Source organism: Actinia tenebrosa, unplaced genomic scaffold (assembly GCF_029948245.1).
Source record: "Actinia tenebrosa isolate PJP-AT-01 unplaced genomic scaffold, QUT_ActTen_1.0 PGA_scaffold4__44_contigs__length_22323623, whole genome shotgun sequence".
Lineage (NCBI taxonomy): Eukaryota > Metazoa > Cnidaria > Anthozoa > Actiniaria > Actiniidae > Actinia > Actinia tenebrosa.
The window spans coordinates 14,006,962-14,030,696 of NW_028292581.1; the positions used below are offsets into that span (position 1 = coordinate 14,006,962).

A 23,735-nucleotide genomic window follows, 5' to 3' on the forward strand; every position below is an offset into this window, starting at 1 on the left:
CTATCTGGAATTTGTGATTATTTACTAAGAAATGGCCAAATGCGTGGAAAGAGCTATTGTGAATCCTCTGACCAAGGTTGACACACAGTTTCAAGATCTCCGAGGTATATAATACATTTTGTAAACAAGATCTAGAATAATACATTAGAAAAGACCAGTTTGCATATAGGACGAGCGGCAGCTGCACAAACGCGCTCCTCAAGATGCAGCATGTTATCTGTCAGTCTCTAGATAATTCCATGACAAAGGCTGTGCGCGTTTTTACCATGGATTTTTCCAAGGCTTTCGATTATGTTAAACACAGTCATATTAGGCCCGTAGCTAGGGGGGTGCAGGGGGTGCATTCGAACCCCCCCCCCCCCCCCCACGCGAGCTAAAGGTCCGCTTTTTAAGCAAGTGAGATTTTGGCTGGTATGATATTTTTACGTAAAACTAAGTAAAAAAAATCAATTTTACTTTAATAATTTATCTATACCTATGCGTCCTATGGGACTTTAAAAAAATAAAGTATATGGTTGGTCCACTTTTTTTAAATTAGCACCCCCCCCCCCTCCCCCCCCCAACAAAAATCCTAGCTACGGGCCTGTATATATTAAGAGAGCCCATGGAACTTGTTCATTTGAAATTTTGCAAAATGCTCCTCAAGGTGACAAAGAATGCTAGTAACCTTGCATGCAGAGCTGAGTTAGGAAGGTTTCCGCTAAAATGCAAAGCATGCAGTAGAAGCTTTAAATTCTGGCATAAAATTATAAAGTCGGAACTACACCCAAAAAAACTTTCAGCCGAAGTCTACCAAGATATTAAAAATGAAACTAAAAAAGCCTTTTGGAGCATAAAAATTAAAACTACTTTAGAACAACTCGGATTGGGGATAATTTGGATGAAACAAAATGAACTTTCTCCAAGATGGTATGAATATGGAAAAATAATAACCCAAAGAATATATGACATTGAGAGGCAAATTTTATGGAGTAATCTCCACAATGATGAAAGGAAAGACGACAGACATAAAAATAAACTCAGAGTCTTTCGTCAGTTCAAAACGGATTATAACTTTGAAGAATATTTAAGTCAAGTCACCAATATTAAGCACAGAGTGGCGCTTACAAAATTAAGAATTAGTAACCATAAGCTTGAAGTAGAAACGGGGAGGTATAAGAGGCCTTATCTCATTTACGATGAAAGGATTTGCCCAGTGTGTAAGTCGGGAGTAGAAAACGAAAAACACTTTCTAGTTTGGTGTCCACTATATGACTCTCATAGAAACGACTTAAGAGAGTTCATAGAAAAAAACACCAGCATTAATTTCAACAATATGAGCGCTGACAGTCGTTTTATGTTCTTAATCAATTCAAAATCAGCGTCTCTACAAAGAGCCATATCAGCATACATTCATCAATGTATGCTGATACGTGAAAATGAATTAAGAAAATTACCTAATACATAGTATATATATATACCTATAATATATTTGGAATCAAACACTCATGTACTATTAGTATAAGGTGCCAAATAAAATTGTATTGTATTGTATTGTATTGTATTGTATTATAGGAAAGAAAGAGTGGTGCATAATAATTTAACTACTGAATGGAGAGTCGTGGTAATACCCAAGGGAGTGTAAACGGGCCGTGCCTCTTTAGTCTTTTTCTAAATGGCTTACAAATAGATGAATCTGAGAACTTTAGGAATGACACGAAGTGTAATGGAAGCAAATGTAAGGAAATATGTATAGCTAAGAAAGGGTGTAAAGAAACATTTCCCGGCACTTGTACAAGGGATTGAACGCACAGTTAAAAGAACGCACTGTACTAGGTTTAACAATGCAAACTAATTACAAGTATTCAGCTCATGTCAAAACTAAGTTATGGGAAGCAAATAGGTGTTTATATATTTATTAGATCCTTACGGAAGGAAAGCTATACACAGCTAGAAATAGACCATTTAATCTTATACTCATTAATTATTCATGAGCTCATCGACCAACCAGGGTTTCTTATTTGTACCACGTGCAGTAGTTTGAATTAACAGATCAAAAACAGTTTTCCGTGTTTGATACTCTGATCAAAACACGCGGGATGCTGGGAGAACACGAGAGGAGCGTAGGAAACCACGACGCGTAGCGGAGTGGTTTCCAGCTTCTCGAGTGTTCTCCTAACATCCCAAGTGTTTTGATCAGAGTATCAAACACAGAAAACTGTTTTTGATTTGTTTTATAAAGTAACAAACGCGCGAAAAGATCGAAAAAAGCAAAATCTTAGTAAATTCTCCCTACGTGCCGTCTTATTCAAACTGACCAATGAGCGCGCGCGATAGATTAAAAATGACGATAGCGTGTTTTAATACTCTCATCAAACATGGTTTTCGACCAATCATAGCGCGCGTAGTATCCCAATTATTTTATAAACCCGCATCAAATACGACCGCGCCCATTTCAAAGTTCTAGTACTTTGAAATATTTCAAAGTCCTACTACTCGGACTTTGAAATACAAACAAACATAACAAAAAGAGTATAAGATATCGTGTCAAATACTCGAAATTCCACTCGGATTTTGAAACCCCAATAGAATACAGCAACTCGTATTTGAAACATTACTTCAAGTCTCTTGTACTTCCTAAATTTACTCACGTTGTTTGTTTATGGAGCCAGTCCTTCAGATCTTAATATCATACGATGTTTTTTAACTAGATATTACAAGAGGCGTTATACGATGGATCAGATTAATATTTCTAGTATTTTAGAACAGTGTGACCGCAGACTCTAGGCTAAGATTGAACATAATCCTTCTCATCCGTTATATTCGCTTCTTCCAAAGCTACGCGCTCAATCCTCGGCAAGACTTAAGATTAATAAATAACGTTTTAAGAATTGTTTTTTTTGATAGGCTAGTTTTTAAGTATAATTTAGTGGGGAAGTAATTTTTTGGTTTTTCGAGTATTCCTTTCAATTTTTGTAATCTTGTATATTTTTTTCCCTAGCGTCTATATGTTTGATATTTGTAACATTTGTTATGCATTTTAACGAATTAAATAAAGACATATTATTATTATCTTTAGTCTTCGTTAACCTTTCCATCAGTGCACTTGGTGTATTCGCTATAATTCTGCTAATTTTATCAACATGTTAGAAGACCTTGATTTCAATAACAATGATTGCCTTTACATCATCAGAAAGTTAATAAATATTGCAACTAGATCATCATATTATATTTCCTGCTGCAGGAACAAAGAATGGAAGAGTCCTGAGTTAGTGCAGCATTAATAGTGTTCATTTTTTTCACAGTGTTACAGATATAGTATAAAGCTTCTCATTAATTCCATATAGATAACTGTCCAATTATTTTCTTAATTGGACAGGTCTTGTTGATATGAGATTAATTAGGCAGCTATATAATTAATAGGTAATGGGATTTCACGCTCCTCAATCCGAGAAATAATTAAACTCGAAAAATTCCTCTGACTGCCAAATCCAATTTTGGAAGTCCTCGGAATTTTCCTCGTCCAATTATTTCTTAATTGGACAGCATGGAGTCCTATTACATATACTAATATCCTTTTTTTTCTTCTTCTTCTTTTTCTTTTCTTTTCTTTTTGTCCGATTTGTCACATTTTGTATTCGATTCAAGTAGCCAATTGTAAATTACCTATACGTAACGAGATTTACGATTGTATTTCGGGGAAAAACTCAATAAAGTTTTTATTGTTATTATTATTATTATTATTATTATTATTATTATTATTATTTTAATTATTGAAACACATCATCGAAAGATATCATCGATATTTTCACTTGAAAGTGAGGATATATATAGGATATTACATGGGCGCGCAGAGATACGAAATTTATCTTCGAGTGTTGAAAATATCTCTCACGAGTGAGCGTAGCGAAAGAGTGAGAGATTTTCAACACGAGAAGACAAATTTCGTATCTCCAAGCGCCCATGTAATATTCTGTTTATTATATAATTATCCATAAAATCAACTAATAAGTTTTTTATTATTATGAAAAGTTTTTATTTATAAACCAATAGCTTAAATACACATGATAACGATATTTTCACATCTGAAAATAACATGTTATTTTCACATCTGAAAATATCAGTTTTTCGGAAAGGAGAAACACAGGTATTTTATAGATAATTATATGATAAAGAAAAATATGTCGCCGAGGTCCGGGATGTAGTTCGTACTGAAGAAACACCTTGCATTCCTTCAATGGACAAAACACATTTTCTGTAACAGTAGTCATGTGTGCTATTTTCAAATTACTAAAAGAAGTTTCATCGCAGCTATTTTGTATTTTTTGGGAGAAAGTTTGATTATTTATTCCTTCAATTTAATTGTTTTAATTAACATCAATGATTCCGTGACGTGAGTTTAGCCCTTTGAGTGATATTATATAGGAAACTATATATTAATTATATATTTCTTGCATTAAAAGAAACGCCTTCCATGGCCTTCAATGGACAGACCCCTTTTTCTGTAACTGTAGTCGTACGATCCCGTCTGAATCAAGATTTTTTTTTTTTTTTTAAATTATAGTTTTGTCATGATATTATTATTAGAAGTCGATATATTTTGTTATTACGTTTATTAACAAGTAGCCCCTCTTGTTTTGATTTAATTCTTTTTTAATGTTTCGAAAACTTTTAAATAACTATAAAGCAGAAACATTGAATTTATTTCTCTTCCAGGGAAATTTTACTTATTTATCTCTTCAATTTAATTGTCTTAATAAATGAAATCAATGAATCGTGGGTTTAACCATTTGAGTGATGTTATATAGGAAAGATATATAGAGGATATTACATGGGCGCGCAGAGATACGAAATTTATCTTCGAGTGTTGAAAAGATCTTTCACGAGTGAGCGTAGCGAAAGAGTGAGAGATTTTCAACACGAGAAGATAAATTGCGTATCTCCAAGCGCCCATGTAATATTCTGTTTATTATATAATTATCAATGAAAGTATGTTTTGGATTTTTCAGGCAATTCTTTCCGTGTATTTTTGAATAGCCATCGCGATGGTGTTATTTTCACGTGTGAAGATATCAATTTTTCGAAATAGGGAAAAATAGATATTTCATTGGTAATTATATAATAAAAATATATATTTCTTGCATTAAATGAAACACCTTCCATGGCCTTCAGTCGTACGATCCCCTTGCCTGAATCGAGATTTTTATTTATTTATATCTTTAAATTAATTTTGTCAATGTTATTATTATAAGACGATATACTTTGTTTTTATTTTTATTGGCTTAATTAAAAAATGTTTCGAAAACGTTTAAATAACAATTAAAGAATTTATTTGTCTTCCCTTGAAATTTTGATTATTTATTCCTCCAATTTAATTGTTTTAATTAACATCAATGATTCCATGGCGTGAGTTTAGCCCTTTGAGTGATATCCTACAAGTCGATATATTTTGTTATCATTTTTATTGAAAAGTAGCCCCTATTGCTTTGATTTAAGTAAAAAATATTTCGAAACAATTAAAGAATTTATTTGTCTTCCCGTGAAATTTTGATTATTTATTCCTTCAATTTATTTAACATCAATGATTCCATGGCGTGAGTTTAGCCCTTTGAGTGATATCCTACAAGTCGATATATTTTGTTATCATTTTTATTGAAAAGTAGCCCCTATTGCTTTGATTTAAGTAAAAAATATTTCGAAACAATTAAATTACTAAAACAGAAGTTGTTGAATTTATTTTTCTTCCCGGAAAATTTTAATTAATCATTCGGTTAATTTAATTGTTTTAGTTAAGATCAATAATGAAACTAATTTAACCTGGACCTCCTGGATGAAAGCCCTCTGTGCTGGCTTGAAAACTTCCAAAAAATATTCAGTTGTAACAAGTCTTGTTTTTCTTGAAATTTTAAGAAGCAGTCACCAAAATGAGAAGACATCTAAAAGTGACATTTTGATATAATATAAAGGGAGAAAATAACGATACAACTTTATCATGCGGGGGTAAAGTGGGTTCTAATCACGCTTGGCGAACGACAAAAACGGTTACTTCACGTTCACATTTCACGAAATAATAAAAACTGAGTTAATAATGAAAATGGCCTTATCATGGTCAACAAAATAACTCTTTACCACATTGACGCGATTCAACAAGTGCGTTTAACCTTGGGGTTATTTTTTAATTTATTTTCGAAGCAATTACAAAAATGCCAATTCTTATTTTTAAAAATTCTTATTAAAAAAATGCTATTCGACGTTATTGGTTTTTTAAATAGTTGGTTTGCGTCTGCATATCAATCACTGATGACACATGCATAGTTAGTGCTTGTGTTGTCCATATATATATGAGTTGCTCTACTCGCAAAATACTCACAATCGTGACTGAGGGATCTACGAATACTACGGATCAACAGGTAAGAAGCAAACTTAGAAAATGTTTCTTTCTCTTGTCTAACCCTTAAACAACCTGCATGGCTAACTCGCAGATCGAACTCTTAATCGAACTCTGGGCTGACCAAATACTGAGTATGGCTACCTCACAGATCGAACCCTTGAATTAACCTCTGGGCTGATCAAAGATAGGTTACGGCTAACTCAAAGATCTAACCCTGAAACAACTTTTCGTCTGATCAGAGTCAGGTTACGGCTATAGCTAGTGACTCACAGATCAAACCATCTAGGATAATCTAGTTTAGCGCACGGCTAACTCACGAGGTTGGGTACCTATAGAGTTGATTTTATCGAGAGAGAGAGAGAGAGAGAGAGAGAGAGGGTTGTAGAAGCTAGTGGAAATCCCCCAAATCAGCAAACTCTACTGTCACCCTTGATTCCGATTCTTCTCAACTTTCAAGTTTAATATACAATTAATCCAATCTGAATGTGGTTTTTAGAATCGAAGGCATTGGTATCAATATGATGAAGTTATTTGTCGTGGTTGCCTTACTGTCCATCACTGGAATGGTAAGTAGAAAGTTTCAGGTCTCATTCTTATATGGTAAGTTTAGTCCTTTAGTCCCTTAGTCCTTTAGTCCTTTAGTCCTTTAGTCCTTTAGTCCTTTAGTCCTTTAGTCCTTTAGTCCTTTAGTCCTTAGTCCTTAGTCCTAGTCCTTTAGTCCTTAGTCCTTTAGTCCTTTAGTCCTTTAGTCCTTTAGTCCTTTAGTCCTTTAGTCCTTTAGTCCTTTAGTCCTTTAGTCCTTTAGTCCTTTAGTCCTTTAGTCCTTTAGTCCCTTTAGTCCTTTAGTCCTTTAGTCCTTAGTCTTTAGTCCTTTAGTCCTTTAGTCCTTTAGTCCTAGTCTTAGTCCTTAGTCCTTTAGTCCTTTAGTCCTTTAGTCCTTTAGTCCTTTAGTCCTTAGTCCTTAGTCCTTTAGTCCTTTAGTCCTTTAGTCCTTTAGTCCTTAGTCCTTTAGTCCTTTAGTCCTTGTCTTTAGTCCTTTAGTCCTTTAGTCCTTAGTCTTTAGTCTTTAGTCCTTTAGTCCTTTAGCCTTTAGTCCTTTAGTCCTTAGTTCCTTTAGTCCTTTAGTCCTTTCCTAGTCCTTTAGTCCTTTAGTCCTTTAGTCCTTTAGTCCTTTAGTCCTTTAGTCCTTTGTCCTTTAGTCCTTTAGTCCTTTAGTCCTTTAGTCCTTTAGTCCTTTAGTCCTTTAGTCCTTTAGTCCTTTAGTCCTTTAGTCCTTTAGTCCTTTAGTCCTTTAGTCCTTTAGTCCTTTAGTCCTTTAGTCCTTTAGTCCTTTAGTCCTTTAGTCCTTTAGTCCTTTTAGTCCTTTAGTCCTTTAGTCCTTAGTCCTTTAGTCCTTTAGTCCTTAGTCCTTTAGTCCTTTAGTCCTTTAGTCCTTTAGTCCTTTAGTCCTTTAGTCCTTTAGTCCTTTAGTCCTTTAGTCCTTTAGTCCTTTAGTCCTTTAGTCCTTTAGTCCTTTAGTCATTAGTCCTTTAGTCCTTTAGTCCTTTAGTCCTTTAGTCCTTTAGTCCCTTTAGTCCTTTAGTCCTTTAGTCCTTTAGTCCTTTAGTCCTTTAGTCCTTTAGTCCTTTAGTCTTTAGTCCTTTAGTCCTTTAGTCCTTTAGTCCTTTAGTCCTTTAGTCCTTTACTTAGTCCTTTAGTCCTTTAGTCCTTTAGTCCTTTAGTCCTTTAGTCCTTTAGTCCTTTAGTCCTTTAGTCCTTTAGTCTTTCGTCCTTAGTCCTTTAGTCCTTTAGTCCTTTAGTCCTTTAGTCCTTTAGTCCTTTAGTCCTGCAGTCCTTTAGTCCTTTAGTCCTGCAGTCCTGCAGTCCTTTAGTCCTGCAGTCGTGCAGTCCTACAGTCCTTTAGTCTTTTATTGTTGTGTGTGTTTGATTATTTGTTAAGGATTATCTCTTGATTCATAGGAATGTAATGATGAGGAAGTCAAAAGAACCTTCGAAGGTGAGGAAATCCTTGCTATTTTAATACAAGAAGCTCTTAGGGAGCGTAAACTAGGGCTACCTGCAGCTTGCGACTGTGCATCTAATTTCCGTGGTGTGAAGATTAGAGATACCATGTTATCCTTTTTTGCTCAAAATTACACTTTAAACCTAAATCAAATTAATCTACCAAACATTCTTAACTGAAATTGACCGCTGTCGTTCCCACAAATTTACGTTTAAGATCCGCCATCTTGAAATGTGCGCAATGTATTCTGGGTGACGAAAGTCTGCAATGAGGGTCCTATCTATCTATCCCTTACTTGTGACGCCAATTTGGGGTTCAAAGCAAACTCGGGGGGGGGGGGGGGGGGATTTAAATGAGAAAAGTTAATGTCATATGGAGGGTTATTACAAGGCATCTGATTTTTACTCATCTGATATTTTGTTTTTAACACAGAGTACAAACATCTCGGCTGCTACACGGATAAAGCCGCAAGAGCCATCCCAAAACACTTGTGGACTTACATTTTCACATCTCCTGGTGGAGTAATCAAGAAATGTGCCGATCTGGCTGAATTTAATGGTTACAAAGTGTTCGGTGTTCAGTATGGCAAACAGTGCTTTAGCGGACCATCTGCTGAAAAGACTTACGACCAATACGGATCGAGTTCACAGTGCTCTAATGGCGTTGGGGGATCCTGGGCAAACGATGTTTATGCATTCCCAGGTATTGTTCACACAAAACGTTCTTTTAAATTTTTATGCATGCGCAGTTTGGGTGCTGTTTCTCACCGCAGTGTGAGTACAAACCTTGGGTGTTCGATAGTGAACAGCATATGTGAGTTGAGTTTGTTCGATGACGGAGTTGTTCTCTCCCTTACATTGAGGGTTCTTTTTCCGGACCCCTCGGTTTCCCCGGCCACTTGTCATCGACGTGAAAATCCTCTTTTACTCCGACGAACGACTAACCTTCGAAATGTATAATTGTATAGTTACAAACGTTTTTACACAGTGTTTAAGTTTTCTTCTTATTCAATCCAGTTGTTGTAAAAAACGTATGATTTTAAAGTTGTATGCTGCAAACATTAAACATAAAGGTAGTGTACGTGCCTGCATGTGCGAACCAATGCGGAGTTATGATTGTAAAACTGATTATTATAATAAACTTCTATTTAAAAAAGTATTTCATGTCTAAGGAATATTAAAAGACCAATGATAATTTAGACGTTTTTTTAAAGTCCGATCAGCTGCACGCAAAATCTTTATGAAGGAAGCAAATGGCACTCTTAAAGCGATTTACAGATGTGTTAAAATGTGATATTTCTTAACGAAACACAAAAACTTACCTAATTTTTTTTTTTTTTTTTTAAAGAGGAATACCACAACGGCTGCTACAAGGACGAAAAAGAAGGCCGAGCATTTCCCAAGTACCTTGGAAAATTCCCTGCTGAACGAGCGGTCAGTAAGTGCGCAGCTTTGGCTGAGAAAGAAGGATTTCCTGTTTATGCTGTACAGTTCGGAGGAGAATGCTGGACCGGACCCGAGTCTGAACAAGATTTTGACAAATATGGAAAATCTGACGGTTGTGAGAATGGCGTTGGTGGAACACTGGCAAACGATGTTTATTCGCTTAAACGTAAATACACCTCATATACATGACTCGTTTGCTTGATTTCAGTTTTCCTTTTAGTTTTATGCAAGTTTGTCTGTATCTGTCTATCTTTCTATCTGTAATTATGCTTCTTTCTTAATATCGGTGTGTAGTGTCAATCTGTCTGTTCATGACTCTTTGTCAGTCTCGGTCTGTTTGTCAGCCTTCCTGCCGCTTAGCTGTCTATTTTTAAAGGTTATATACCGTTACCGAGATGGATATGAGATATGTCAACCCGAGACGAAGCCGGGAGTATAACCCATATCCACCGAGGTATACGGTATATAGCCTCCTTATATCATCATTGGGGAAGTCTCTTAAAACGGGGTTGATAACTAATAGATATCAACCTCCTCGGGAGGTTGATAACTAATAGATATCAACCTCCTCGGGAGGTTGATAACTAATAGATATCAACCTCCTCGGGAGGTTGATAACTAGATATCAACCTGGACATTTCTTTGTTTAAGAATATGTAAGAATATTAAGTTGGGTGAATATGAAAGATAAAGGCCGTCAGTGAATAAAAGAAACTGACTCAATGATGATATAAATCTGACATTTTCCGGCCTGATTACTTGCCTGAGTACTTGCCCGGCTATCTTTTTCTAGCCTGCCGAACGATCTGTCTGATGTCGATCTGTCTGTCTGTCATCATGTTGTCTGTTTGTCTGCAGTAGTTGATAAGAGCATACTATATATAACTCATTGAGAAATATCTGTTAATTTCTACCAATGTGCCAGCTAGTTATAATGTTAATCTTTCTATCGTTTTTATGTCCACAGCCTATCGCCATGTTGGTTGTTATTCAGACCGTCTCTTTACCCGAGCCATTAGCTGGTTGATCGGCACCTTTCCCTCAGCGACTGCTGTAAACAACTGTGCTTATACTGCCAAGAAAAAAGGATACAAGGGATTTGGCGTCCAGTTTGGAGGCCAGTGCTTTGGCAGCACCGGCGCTCATCATGAAAGCGTGTATGGCAAGTACGGCAAGTCTGACAAATGCAACGGAGGAGTTGGTGGCTGGTTCGCCAATGATGTTTACCTCTTTTTTTAGGTAAGACTATAAAGATTCTCTTTATGTAAAAGAATCAACTGAGCAATCAATACGGCCACAGTGACAGCAAAAAGTAGCATAGTCATCCCCACCACCATCAAATCCACAAACCATTACCATTATCATTATCACCACCATCATATCCATGAACCATTACCACTATCATCACCACCACCATCATATCCATGAACCATTACCACTATCATCACCACCACCATCAAATCCACAAACCATTACCACTATCATCATCACCACCATCATATATATCCATAAACCATTACCACTATCATCACCACCACCATCATATCCATAAACCATTACCACTATCATCATCACCACCATCATATCCATAAACCATTACCACTATCATCACCACCACCATCATATATCCATAAACCATTTACACTACCATCGCCACCACCATCATATCCATAAACCATTACCACTATCATCATCACCACCATCATATATATCCATAAACCATTACCACTATCGTCACCACTACCATCATATCCATAAGCCATTACCACTATCATCACCACCACCATCATATCCATGAACCATTACCACTATCATCACCACCACCATCATATAAAAACCATTACCACTATCATCATCACCACCATCATATGCATAAACCATTACCACTATCATCACCACCACCATCATATATAAACCATTTACACTACCATCGCCACCACCATCATATCCATAAACGATTACCACTATCATCACCACCACCATCATATATATCCATAAACCATTTACACTACCATCGCCACCACCATCATATCCATAAACCATTACCACTATCATCATCACCACCATCATATATATCCATAAACCATTACCACTATCATCATCACCACCATCATATCCATAAACCATTACCACTATCATCGGCACCACCATCATATCCATAAACCATTACCATTATCGTCACCACCACCATCATCACGTGTCACCACCATCAATATATATAAAAAGATCACAATAGAAGTCAAAGCAGCAGCAGCATCGCCACTATTATCATCACTATCAACACGACCACCATCAAGGGATCCGTATAAAAAGATTACTGACAATGGAAGCAAAAAGCAGCTTCATCATCCTAACCAAAATCAGAATTTCTATCATCACCACCAACATTAAGTTTTATATTTAAAAAAACACGCACACAATAGAAGCAAAACGATCACCTATGAAATCGCAAAAGCAAAAAAGCAATCACTATTATCACCACAAACAACATCACGAAAACAAACACTAACATTATCACCACCAACAACATCACGAAAACAAACACTAACATTATCACCACCAACAACATCACGAAAACAAACACTAACATTATCACGTGTCACCAACATCAATATATATAAAAAGATCACAATAGAAGTCAAAGCAGCAGCAGCATCGCCACTATTATCATCACTATCAACACGACCACCATCAAGGGATCCGTATAAAAAGATTACTGACAATGGAAGCAAAAAGCAGCTTCATCATCCTAACCAAAATCAGAATTTCTATCATCACCACCAACATTAAGTTTTATATTAAAAAAAAAACACGCACACAATAGAAGCAAAACGATCACCTATGAAATCGCAAAAGCAAAAAAGCAATCACAATTATCACCACCAACAACATCACGAAAACAAACACTAACATTATCACCACCAACAACATCACGAAAACAAACACTAACATTATCACCACCAACAACATCACGAAAACAAACACTAACATTATCACCACCAACAACATCACGAAAACAAATACTAACATTATCACCACCAACAACATCACGAAAACAAACACTAACATTATCACCAACAACAACATCACGAAAACAGGCACTAACATTATCACCAACAACCTCACGAAAACAAACACTAACATTATCACCAACAACATCACGAAAACAAACACTAACATTATCACCAACAACAACATCACGAAAACAAACACTAACATTATCACCACCAACAACATCACGAAAACAAACACTAACATTATCACCACTAACAACATCACGAAAACAAACACTAACATTATCACCAACAACAACATCACGAAAACAAACACTAACATTATCACCACCAACAACATCACGAAAACAAACACTAACATTATCACCACCAACAACATCACGAAAACAAACACTAACATTATCACCACCAACATCACGAAAACAAACACTAACATTATCACCAACAACAACATCACGAAAACAAACACTAACATTATCACCAACAACCTCACGAAAACAAACACTAACATTATCACCACCAACAACATCACGAAAACAAACACTAACATTATCACCAACAACAACATCACGAAAACAAACACTAACATTATCACCACCAACAACATCACGAAAACAAACACTAACATTATCACCAACAACCTCACGAAAACAAACACTAACATTATCACCACCAACAACATCACGAAAACAAACACTAACATTATCACCAACAACAACATCACGAAAACAAACACTAACATTATCACCAACAACATCACGAAAACAAACACTAACATTATCACCAACAACATCACGAAAACAAACACTAACATTATCACCAACAACATCACGAAAACAAACACTAACATTATCACCAAGCAGCATTTTGATCACCGTTGTCAATAGCTTAACCTTTATTAAGTAATATTGATTTTAGTCTTTTGAACATATAAAAAAGAGAAGAAAAATAACGTAACGTGAATGAACAAATTAATTAATCAATAAGTTTCTTTTTAAAAATTATTTATTCTTTTTTTGTTTTGTTTTTGTTTTTAACGATAAAGGTATTGGATCATCAACACACAATGGATTGCATCAAACGCCATTTAGATTAATCCTTGCACTAATTGAATTAAAATAATTATAAATAATGGTAATTAAACCCGAGTGAAGTGCAATTTGGTCTGAAATCAAACGTGTGATTACAAAATTGCACGACCGCGTAGCCGGTCACAAGTTTATCACAAGTTTGAATTCAGACCAAAATTGCACAAACGAAGTTCAATTACCACTTAATCATACCTATTTTGAAATCTCCTGCAGTAATAATCGTTTTAACATCTTATCTTAATGAAAAATTTAATCAAAAATCTGTCTTCGACATGAAAATTGATATTTGACAAATGATATTTGTTCTGATATTTACTTGGCTATTTAAAACAGTGCTCAAACTCAAAATAGTGCGACTCGTGTTTAAATCGCACTGCTGAGAACCAATCAGCTCTTATCACCAGTAATTTTAAAATGGATATAATTATAACGGCTATCATACAAGGTTATATATGAATTATAACGAATGTAACCAAATAGTAATAAAAATAGGCGATGGATGATTTCAGATGAAGTTATTTTATGAAAGCTTTTTAGAATTAGGGATCCCTTCAGCGCTAGTAAAGGAAATGAAAATGGCCTCATTCTAGTTTTAACGCAAAAACGCATCTTTTCTCTCTACCTGTTTGATGGTCTCTATCCTCTGAGGCCCTCACGTGGGTGCACGGGTAGCGTAGTGGTGAAAGCGCTTGGGCTTGGTGTCGTATGTGAGTAGAGTTGTTTGTTGGTTCTTTCATGTACTTCAAGGGTCTTTCTCCAGATTTTCCGGTTTTCCTTTCTCCACAAAAATCAACTCCTAAATTCCAATTCCAACGAGGGCCATTAAGTGATACCCTCGTAAGAACGAAGACGCTTTTTTATGAAAATGGCTTTGCATTTAACTTAACTTTAGACGTGTTCAAATACCATAAAAACTCAAACTCAGACAGACGCTTTAAAAAGTTATTTCGTAAGACCAAAATCCAAAGGAATTATTGAGAAATGTTCATATACTGAAATAATATAATGACTCTTGTAACCAGACAATGAGGGGGGTGCTTGTCAGTGGAGAATTCTTAACAAAATAGGGCTAGAATGAATAACATCATAATAATATAAATTTAGGCACTGCTCCCAATAGGCACAGGGACAATTTATAGGTAAAACTGAAAGATGAAAATAAAATCCAGCTAAAATCTTCAATTTTTTTTTCACCTTCGAGATGAAGATAATTTCCCCCATAATGAAAACAATGAAGTGAAGAAAAAAAACATTGAAATACCCTGCATTGTTTTCTTCACTCGAGTCTTTGTTTTCGACCTTAGTACTAACCCACCACCAGCCACCCCAGGGGCTAGTTTTGTTCTTGAAAAATTCTTCGACAAAGTTTTCCATGGCCGACATTATTACGCTTTGAATTCCTGGTTAATTTTACTTGAAAAACGAAAGATAACTACAGATAATCCAATAAAATGTCAAGTTGCGTAGCATAGGTGGCGTTCGCGGCTAACGCGTCGTCTTTCACCGCTGTGAGTCCAACGGGTCGGGTCGTTGGTTCAAGCCCTGCGGTCGCCACATGTGAATTGAGTTTGTTTGATGTGTTGTTCTCTCCTATGATACGAGGGTTTTCTCCGGGTTCTCCGGCTTCCTCCCCCCGTAAAAATCAACATGTGATTTCAGTGGTTGTGTGCATAGAACATTTAATGTAGTGGTAGTGCGTGTGAGCGAAAAGTGTCCCCAATTAGTGCGAAATCGCTAGAACGACTAGACACTTAAATAAATGATTTTTTTAAAATTTATTTATTTATTTATTTATTTATTTATTTATTTATTTATTTATTTATTTATTTATTTACTTATTTATTCATTTATTTACTTATTTACTTATTTATTTATTTATTTATTTATTTATTTATTTATTTATTTATTTATTTATTTATTTATTTATTTATTTATTTATTTATTTATTTATTTATTTATTAAATAAGGATATATAGTCTTTAATCAATAATTAATAATAACAATAATCTCTAATCAATAATTAATAAATTTTAAATATTTATACATTTTTTCAAGATTGTAAAAAACGAATAGAATTTGTCCATTATTTAAATATGAATATGTTAATATATAATACTTACAAAGAAGAAGGAATTATAAGATGAAAAACTGACTAATAAGGAAAATTGAAATATATATTAAATATATAACTATGTATCTTTATCTAAAAATCTACGTTAATAAGCTAAAAATCTAAATTTATAAAATGGCGCTTTCAGCAACCTGAATGTCTAAGTCTATGTTGTTTATATCATTATAAGTTCTTTTTATAGTCCTTGAGCCTCGTAGACATACAAGTGCAGATCTTAACAGAGAGAAACAAGTCTTGGCCCTAATCCATGCCATTGTTTTGTGGTACTCTTCACCTTTCTTTCGGGCTATCAGTTCAGCAAGCCTGCTGTGATATGTTTTGCATTCTTTACTCATACCTCCTGTTGTACAAAAGACAAGGGGAGTAAATGTTCCATGTTCGATTTCGTTTACTCTTTCGGTGTATTTCCGCTTCTTGTCATTTTCATGTAGCTTGTAGATTTTGGGTAGATCTAGATCTTTGTACGTATCTGCATTTGGGTGACAAACCCTTACGTCAAAAAAGGCAGAACGTTGCTTCTCCCAGAAACCTCGTGCATGGATGTCAAGTCTTGCGTCTGCAGCTTTGTTTGCTCCTTTGCTTAGTTTCTCATCTGAGATTGATTGTAACAAGGGCTCAATCTCTACGTCGTTGCATACTGTGCTAAGAAGCTCAGCCTCCAGATTGCGTAATTCGTTGTGACGTTGAATTACGAATCCACCACGTTTACATATCATTGCGTGATCGACCGAGAAATCTTCACCACATACACACTTTGATGGAATGTCTCTGAAAGACCAATTATAACGGAGACGTAAAGCGTCTCTAAATTCTCTCTTGTTCAAGTCGAATCAAGTCGAATTTATTTATTTATTTATTTATTTATTTATTTATTTATTTATTTATTTATTTATTTATTTATTTATTTATTTATTTATTTATTTATTTATTTATTTATTTATTTAAATCTAAGTTTAGTGAAGTTTAACTTGGTTGTCTTTCATTAAAATCCAAATTTCGGATATTTCCTAACTTCTTATGGAAAATTTAAAGAAATAATCGCTTCGGAATCATCGCTATCTTCTCGGCTTGAAATCCTTGTTTACGAAATTGATTAAGAATTAATATTTCTAGTTCGGCTGTCTTGAATTACGGCGGTCAACGAAATAGAGCATGTGTAGACATAAACCTCTGCCACGTGATCTGATAGCCCCGCCCTCTCATAATCACTTGACAACATAGTGACATTGATTGACATCTGGTACATGATAATTGATTGGACTATGGATGTGAACCCCATAGCAGATGCTCGGAAAGGTCTCTTGGGTAAGTTCCTAAAGACCCCTGGGCAACTATTGCGCAATTTTGTCATTTTGTCGATGAGAAAAATAGAAAATAAAAAACAAAAGAATTTTAAGACTGTGATACCACAGGTATCCCAGTAATCATAGCAGTATCTTCATCTGTAACTGTAAGAGTATTGATAAAAAAGTAAATTATACACCGTGAAAAGATGAAAAACCTTACTGACGTTTCGGACGCTAGTCCTTCGTCGGAGTAAAAGAGTAAAAGCTCTTTTACTGCGACGAAGGACTAGCGTCCGAAACGTCAGTAAGGTTTTTCATCTTTTCACGGTGTATAATTTACCCTTTTATCATTACTGTTTCATTAGAAACACCGACGCAGCTCACACTAGTTCTTAGCTAGTCATCTCTTCCTGTAACTGTAAGAATGGTGTTCAACATGAATATAAGAATAAAGATCACCTAGAAACACTTGTCCCATCCTGCAATTACCGTATTTCCTCTATTAGCTCTTTTTTGTTTTTGTTTTTTTTGTTGTTTTTTTGTTTTGTTTTTTGTTTTTTTTAATTTTTTTTTTTAATTTTTGTTTTTATTTATTTATTCTTTGTTTGTTTGTTTCTTTCTTTTTGTTGTTGTTGTTTTGTTTATGTTTTTGTTTTTGGGGGTTTGTTGTTTGTTTGTTGTTGTTGCTTTTGTTTGTTTCTTAATTTGTTTCTTTTTGGCAGTTTGAACATGTCGCTGTTGGGTTGAATGTCAACTGTTGCTAGGGGTCGGAGACAATGTTCGCCTCTAATTAGTTCACGACAAATGGCCTTTACAGTCGAAGGATATGAAGCGTGCGATATTCATTCTTCCATTTTTCTTATGTCACGTTTGAGAAGATAAAAATTATGAATTTTCAAAACAGAGCAAAATTAGCTAATCAACGATAAACGGGGAGTCATCATATGTTTGTACAATTTTTGACAATTTTATTCTCACTCGCTTCGTAAAACTAGTGCGTCAATTTAACTGGATTTTTCATATAATGTGCTTCGATTATCCTAGATTCTAACAGACGCCGCTTGAAAATTCGATCCAAAATTTGAAGCATATAAAACATCGCGCTGTAAAAATATTACCGTTGAATGGATTGCCTTGAAGTTTTCACATATCTATTTCCCAGTTTTGCGAATGTGCTTTACGAAAAATCAGCATCAAATCTTTAAAAATCATCGAATAATTTGTTTTACTAATTGTCGTTTTAAACCTCAAATATGAGAGTTTTGATAAAAATCACATTTTCGCCGTTTTCTTCAAAACGGTTCCAAGTTTTTTCTTCAAACTTCCTACATCAATAGATCAGAGCTTTATCTAGATGGTAGTGAAATTTCTACAGCTTGTCCTATCCAAATTTTGGAGAAAACATTTTTTAAAGTGAGGTGTACCTAAAGAGCTCACCCCGCTAGAAATAATTAATTCAATATCGGTCGACAACAACGCTCTCGGACATGCTACAATGTTAACTTCGGATTTAGATAAAACTGAAAGGTTGAAAAACAGGGGGGAAATCTTAAATTATTTCTTTATTCGAGATCAAGATAATCAGCTCCCTATGATGAAAACCATGCAGTGAAAATCCAATCGAAATGCACCACTTCATTTTCTTCGCGCTAGTCTAGTTTTCGACCTTACTACTCTCCCACTTAGGAAGTTTGTCACATGTGCACACCCACCACACGATAACTACAGATAATCCAAAATAATATCTGGTTTATTGGAATTTACTATACCTTGGATGTCTTTCATTCAAAAATCCAAATTTTGGAGATTTACGAAACGAATTTTTTCAGGACAAGTCAGCAATATGATTTCAATCAGACATTTTGCAGATTGTTGAATATTTTCTTATTTTGATGTAACTAATTAGAATATGTAAACACAGGCCTCTTATTGCCTTGCCAGAACTTTTTGCTTCCCCAATAAGCATGAATTCCAGTCCAATGAACGAAAAAGAAGAGCTATACTTTAAGTAGAAAGTTCAAAATTTGTCTTAGATGGTTTTTTTTTTACGCGCGCTCGGTCCAAAGTTTGGCCATTTTCACTCCTTTTGAGCATCTCTTGCTTTGGACTCCGGTCGAACGTAACTTCTTCTCTGACTGTTTTCTCGAAAACAAAATAATATTTTCGAAAACCAACTTCCCAAGGATTCATATCTAATAATGGTCTAACTAATTTCAAAAGGAGAGCAAATTTGATTTTTGGACTCTTGCCACGAATTTTAATGAATCAAAAAGTGAAAATCCCAAAATCATGTTTCCATAGCAGCCTTTTTTATTATTAACATTGCATCCAAAAAAAAATGTTGAAAAAAGTTATACGTTATACTTTAATGAGATTTGCTTAATGGTGTTAGTAAGTGTTATTTGTTCCTGGCCTGAAAGAAAACTATAGTGAGCCGAATACTTTGTTCACCGGTTGAAAACTTCAACAAAGTCGTTATTTGAATGACGTCCATCCACTTCTACTCAATTTCAATGTGAAATGCCAATAAGAAAAAGACAACTTTATTTTTGTATTCTTGCTTTCATTATTCGATTTGAACATTTATCATTGAAACGATCTCTTCATATTCGAAAAATAAACAACAGTTTGAAAATTCGCAGAATCCAAAAATCAAGTTATCTTTTTCTTATTCACATTTTACATCTGGGGGCAGAATTTGGTAAAAAAAACTTGTTTTCTTATGAGATACTTTTTTTTATACAAGATACAGTCGATCCCAAAAAACGTTGTCCAAGTGAAAAGAGGTTTATAGGACAATAAATGTCACGTGTCTCATTAAATATTCAGTTTTACGCGCGTGTGGAAATAGGAATCTGAACGTGCTGCATCACATGCGTGGCAGAAAATGTCGACGGCGGGTAATTCAAAACAAGTTCTTTAGACTTTAGAAGTTCGGGTTTTGGACTCCAAGAAGAAGTCTAGCTACGTTGTAAGAAGTTTACCCAATTTTCCAGTGTTAGAGACCGTTTCAGAGCTACGTTCTGAGCTAGTGAAAGCCTTACCAGACTTAGAGAACGTTCTGCAAGACTGAGTAATGAGTAATGAGCAAACCAATCTGCATGTACCATACCTTCTTGCGAGTGAATCCAAGCCTGTGGACCGTTCTGCATAATGTTTGGGCACTAAAAGCAGAGCCAGTTGTATTGAATATTTTCGACGCTATTTCATTCAATTGCATTTCAGGATGTTCTAGAAGACACTCCATGACGATATACTCTTCATGCGGAAAAAGTGTTCCTGTTTGAAGAGGTCGACCGACGGGCCAAGGATTAATGTCTCCACTAGTGTAGAATGTCGCACACGTCCGTTTGACCGTTTCAGGACTTACAAACAGATTAGCGGCTATCTCCTGGTATGTTTTTTGCATAAAACAAATGTTGGTATACCATTCTCCACCTTAAATCATCCGAGAAAGCCCGCGGCATCTTTCAGATTCAGTTTTCAATACTGTAATTTACTTTTGCATCAGCATGCTAATTTTAAAAATCCACGCGCGTAAAACTGAATATTTAATGGAACACGTGACATTTATTGTCCTCTATAAAATAATTGGTATACTACGCGCGCTAGGATTGGTCGGAAACCATGTTTGATGAGAGTATCAAAACACGCTATCGTCATTTTTAATCTATCGCGCGCGCTCATTGGTCAGTTTGAATAAGACGGCACGTAGGGAGAATTTACTTAGACTTTGCTTTTTTTCGATCTTTTCGCGCTTTTGTTATTTTATAAAACAAATCAAAAACAGTTTTCTGTGTTTGATACTCTGATCAAAACACTTGGGATGTTGGGAGAACACTCGAGAAGCTGGAAACCACTCCGCTACGCGTCGTGGTTTTCTACGCTCCTCTCGTGTTCTCTCAACATCCCGCGTGTTTTGATCAGAGTATGTTCTGTTAAATAAACCTCTTTTCACTTGGACAACGTTTTTGGGATCGAATGTATATAAATTTATGTAAATATATTTTAAAGACACGACTAGTTGTTTATTCTGATGAATGTATTGAGTTTCGATGAAATCTGTAAGAGCAGTTCAAAACTGACGAGCTTAATTTTGGTTTTCACACTATTTTTGAACTTCTTGCAATGCAAAACAACACAAGGGGCTCCTTCTTAAATTTATATATTATTTTCAGATATTATTCATGGCTCTCAAAACGTCTTTGATTATACCTCAAGAATCATAACGGCGCGGAAATACATTTTATTATTATTAGATAAAACTAGAATACCAAAATTCTAGAATCTGGAGGTAGATGCAAAGAATACCAAGTACCCCTATTTGGTGAACTATTTAAAAAAATAACATTCAAAAGTTTAACAGCATTTGAACGGCCAACTATGCGAAAAAGCAAAAATAAGGCATATTTCATAACGAGTTGGTTCAGTTGAAGCAATATTTAATCAATAACTAAAAATCAATCTCAAATTTTCTTGTTAAAGAAAAAATTTGTTAACAGAAATGCAATAGAAGTTATTCTAAGTTGATCGATTGGTTTTAATGAGAAACACTCTTCATCACTCTACCGCAGTCCAGCGTGACGTCCTAGGAGGTCGTCTGCATGTCCCAATAAATACAATACGAAATAATACTAAATAGTAAAACTGTAACAGGTATTTTCATGTCGCCTTATTCAATAGAAATTCATAATTCTCATAACGAAGCTTCAAGCTCTCACTACTAATGATACATTAGCATAAACCTTACTAGCATACTATCACAAATCCTGCAATCTGATTGGCTAACGTACCCACTATCTATCCTGTGATAGATAGCGAGTAGCGAAAAATATACAAGTGCAGTGGTCAAGTTTCGTCGAAATCGTATATTTCTGCTTGTTCTCTAAAAAATCTTTAAAAATCAATTTTAGAAAAGACAAGACTATATCAAAGGAAGGAATGGAGGTTTTGAATTTATACATCCCGCCAAAAAAGTATTTTTTATAAATTTTTCATAAAGTCTGTAGCTATAGATATTCAAGAAACGCGGATCAGTCAAGTTATTACAAAACTACTTTTAGGGTTATTTGGATTTTTTTCTCGCACACAATTGTTCTCAGGGTCATCTTCAAAAAAGAGAATTTTCAACTCTATGTCAAGTAATTGATATTTATTTGGATTAAGGTGGTTGAAAAGGTTGAATCATCGAAGTCATAATGCCGAGGGGTTTTCAGGGTAGTCGATATCCTGGGCATTGTGGCAATATGGTTTGTCACGAAGTACATTTCTAAAACTCATGAAATATTTAATGATGAGAAAACAAAGCAAATCACTACTGTGACGGTGGTTTGGAAATGTGTTCTTAATTTGCATTAAATTTCGTAAACTTGTTTTCTTTGACTTTCTCCAAGAAATATTCATGAGTTTGAGAAGTAATTTGAAACACTTGAGAGAGTTCTTCCTTTGATTTCCAAACACCTCAAAGTCAGTTTAAAAAACTCGGCTTCTCAAACTCATTGTGTTTGAAAATCAAAGGAAGAACTCTCTCGCGTGTTTGAATTATTACTTCAAGAACGAGAATCTTCAAGAGAATCGGTGTTTCCATTGAAACGACGAACAAATCTTCTCGAAGCGGTTTTTCAAAAAAAATGTCTTTTGCTAAAATTGGAACAAGGAAGAATCAATTCTGCTTCGAGTACTATAAAGTGGGGTGGTTTTTCACGCATCTTTTCCTTTTTTTTTTTTTTTTTTTTTTTTTTTTTTTGCCTACAAGGATCGTCGTTGGAGTTTTGAAACCTGGGCCGGGTTGTTCAAAGCTGGGTTTGTGCTAATCCAGGATTAACTCTATAGGATTAGCACTAATCGGGCTTTGAACAACTGGGCCCTGTAAAGTGGCTCGTAACCATGGTCAATGGAGGGATGGTCCAACAAAACATAATAAAAGCTAAAAAGAATTAGGGCAATCATTTAACTGCTCTAAATCATGATCCCAAACGGACGGAATTTAGTGGGTAAAAATAAAAGATAAAGATAACAAATCAATATTAAAGTAGCGAGGGTAAATATTTTAACTTGGAACGATATTTCTATAACTGTAATCATGATGTTAAACATGAAAGATAAAAATAAAATCACGAGGAAGTAATTGTCGCGTCTTGCATAGTTGATTGTAAATCGACTTATTTCCTTTTTCTTTTTTTGTAATTGTATTTTTTAAGGTTTGAGATAATGAATAATGTGAGAAAGTATAATCATGAGGTGATTATATCTGAACTATGAAGAGCAATAAGCCACGGGCCTACATTTGATCATTTCACACACTTTTTGAGTGGAATTATTCAGTGGAGGGTAACTAGGAATCTCGGTAAGCTCTTGGAGAGCTCCTTTCGTTTTTTTGTTTTGTTTTGTTTTGTT

General features: G+C 35.0%; 1 protein-coding gene across 1 annotated transcript; it reads left to right on the top strand.

The window, feature by feature from the left end:
• Positions 1-6,283: 6,283 nt before the first annotated feature.
• Positions 6,284-14,425, top strand: LOC116308716 (uncharacterized). The gene is made up of 7 exons (XM_089037272.1): positions 6,284-6,389; positions 6,867-6,936; positions 8,330-8,366; positions 8,805-9,074; positions 9,720-9,983; positions 10,785-11,056; positions 13,877-14,425. Exons 2-6 carry the CDS (start codon positions 6,889-6,891, stop codon positions 11,054-11,056), a joined length of 891 nt encoding a protein of 296 aa, XP_088893398.1. The 5' UTR covers positions 6,284-6,389; positions 6,867-6,888; the 3' UTR covers positions 13,877-14,425.
• Positions 14,426-23,735: the final 9,310 nt, after the last annotated feature.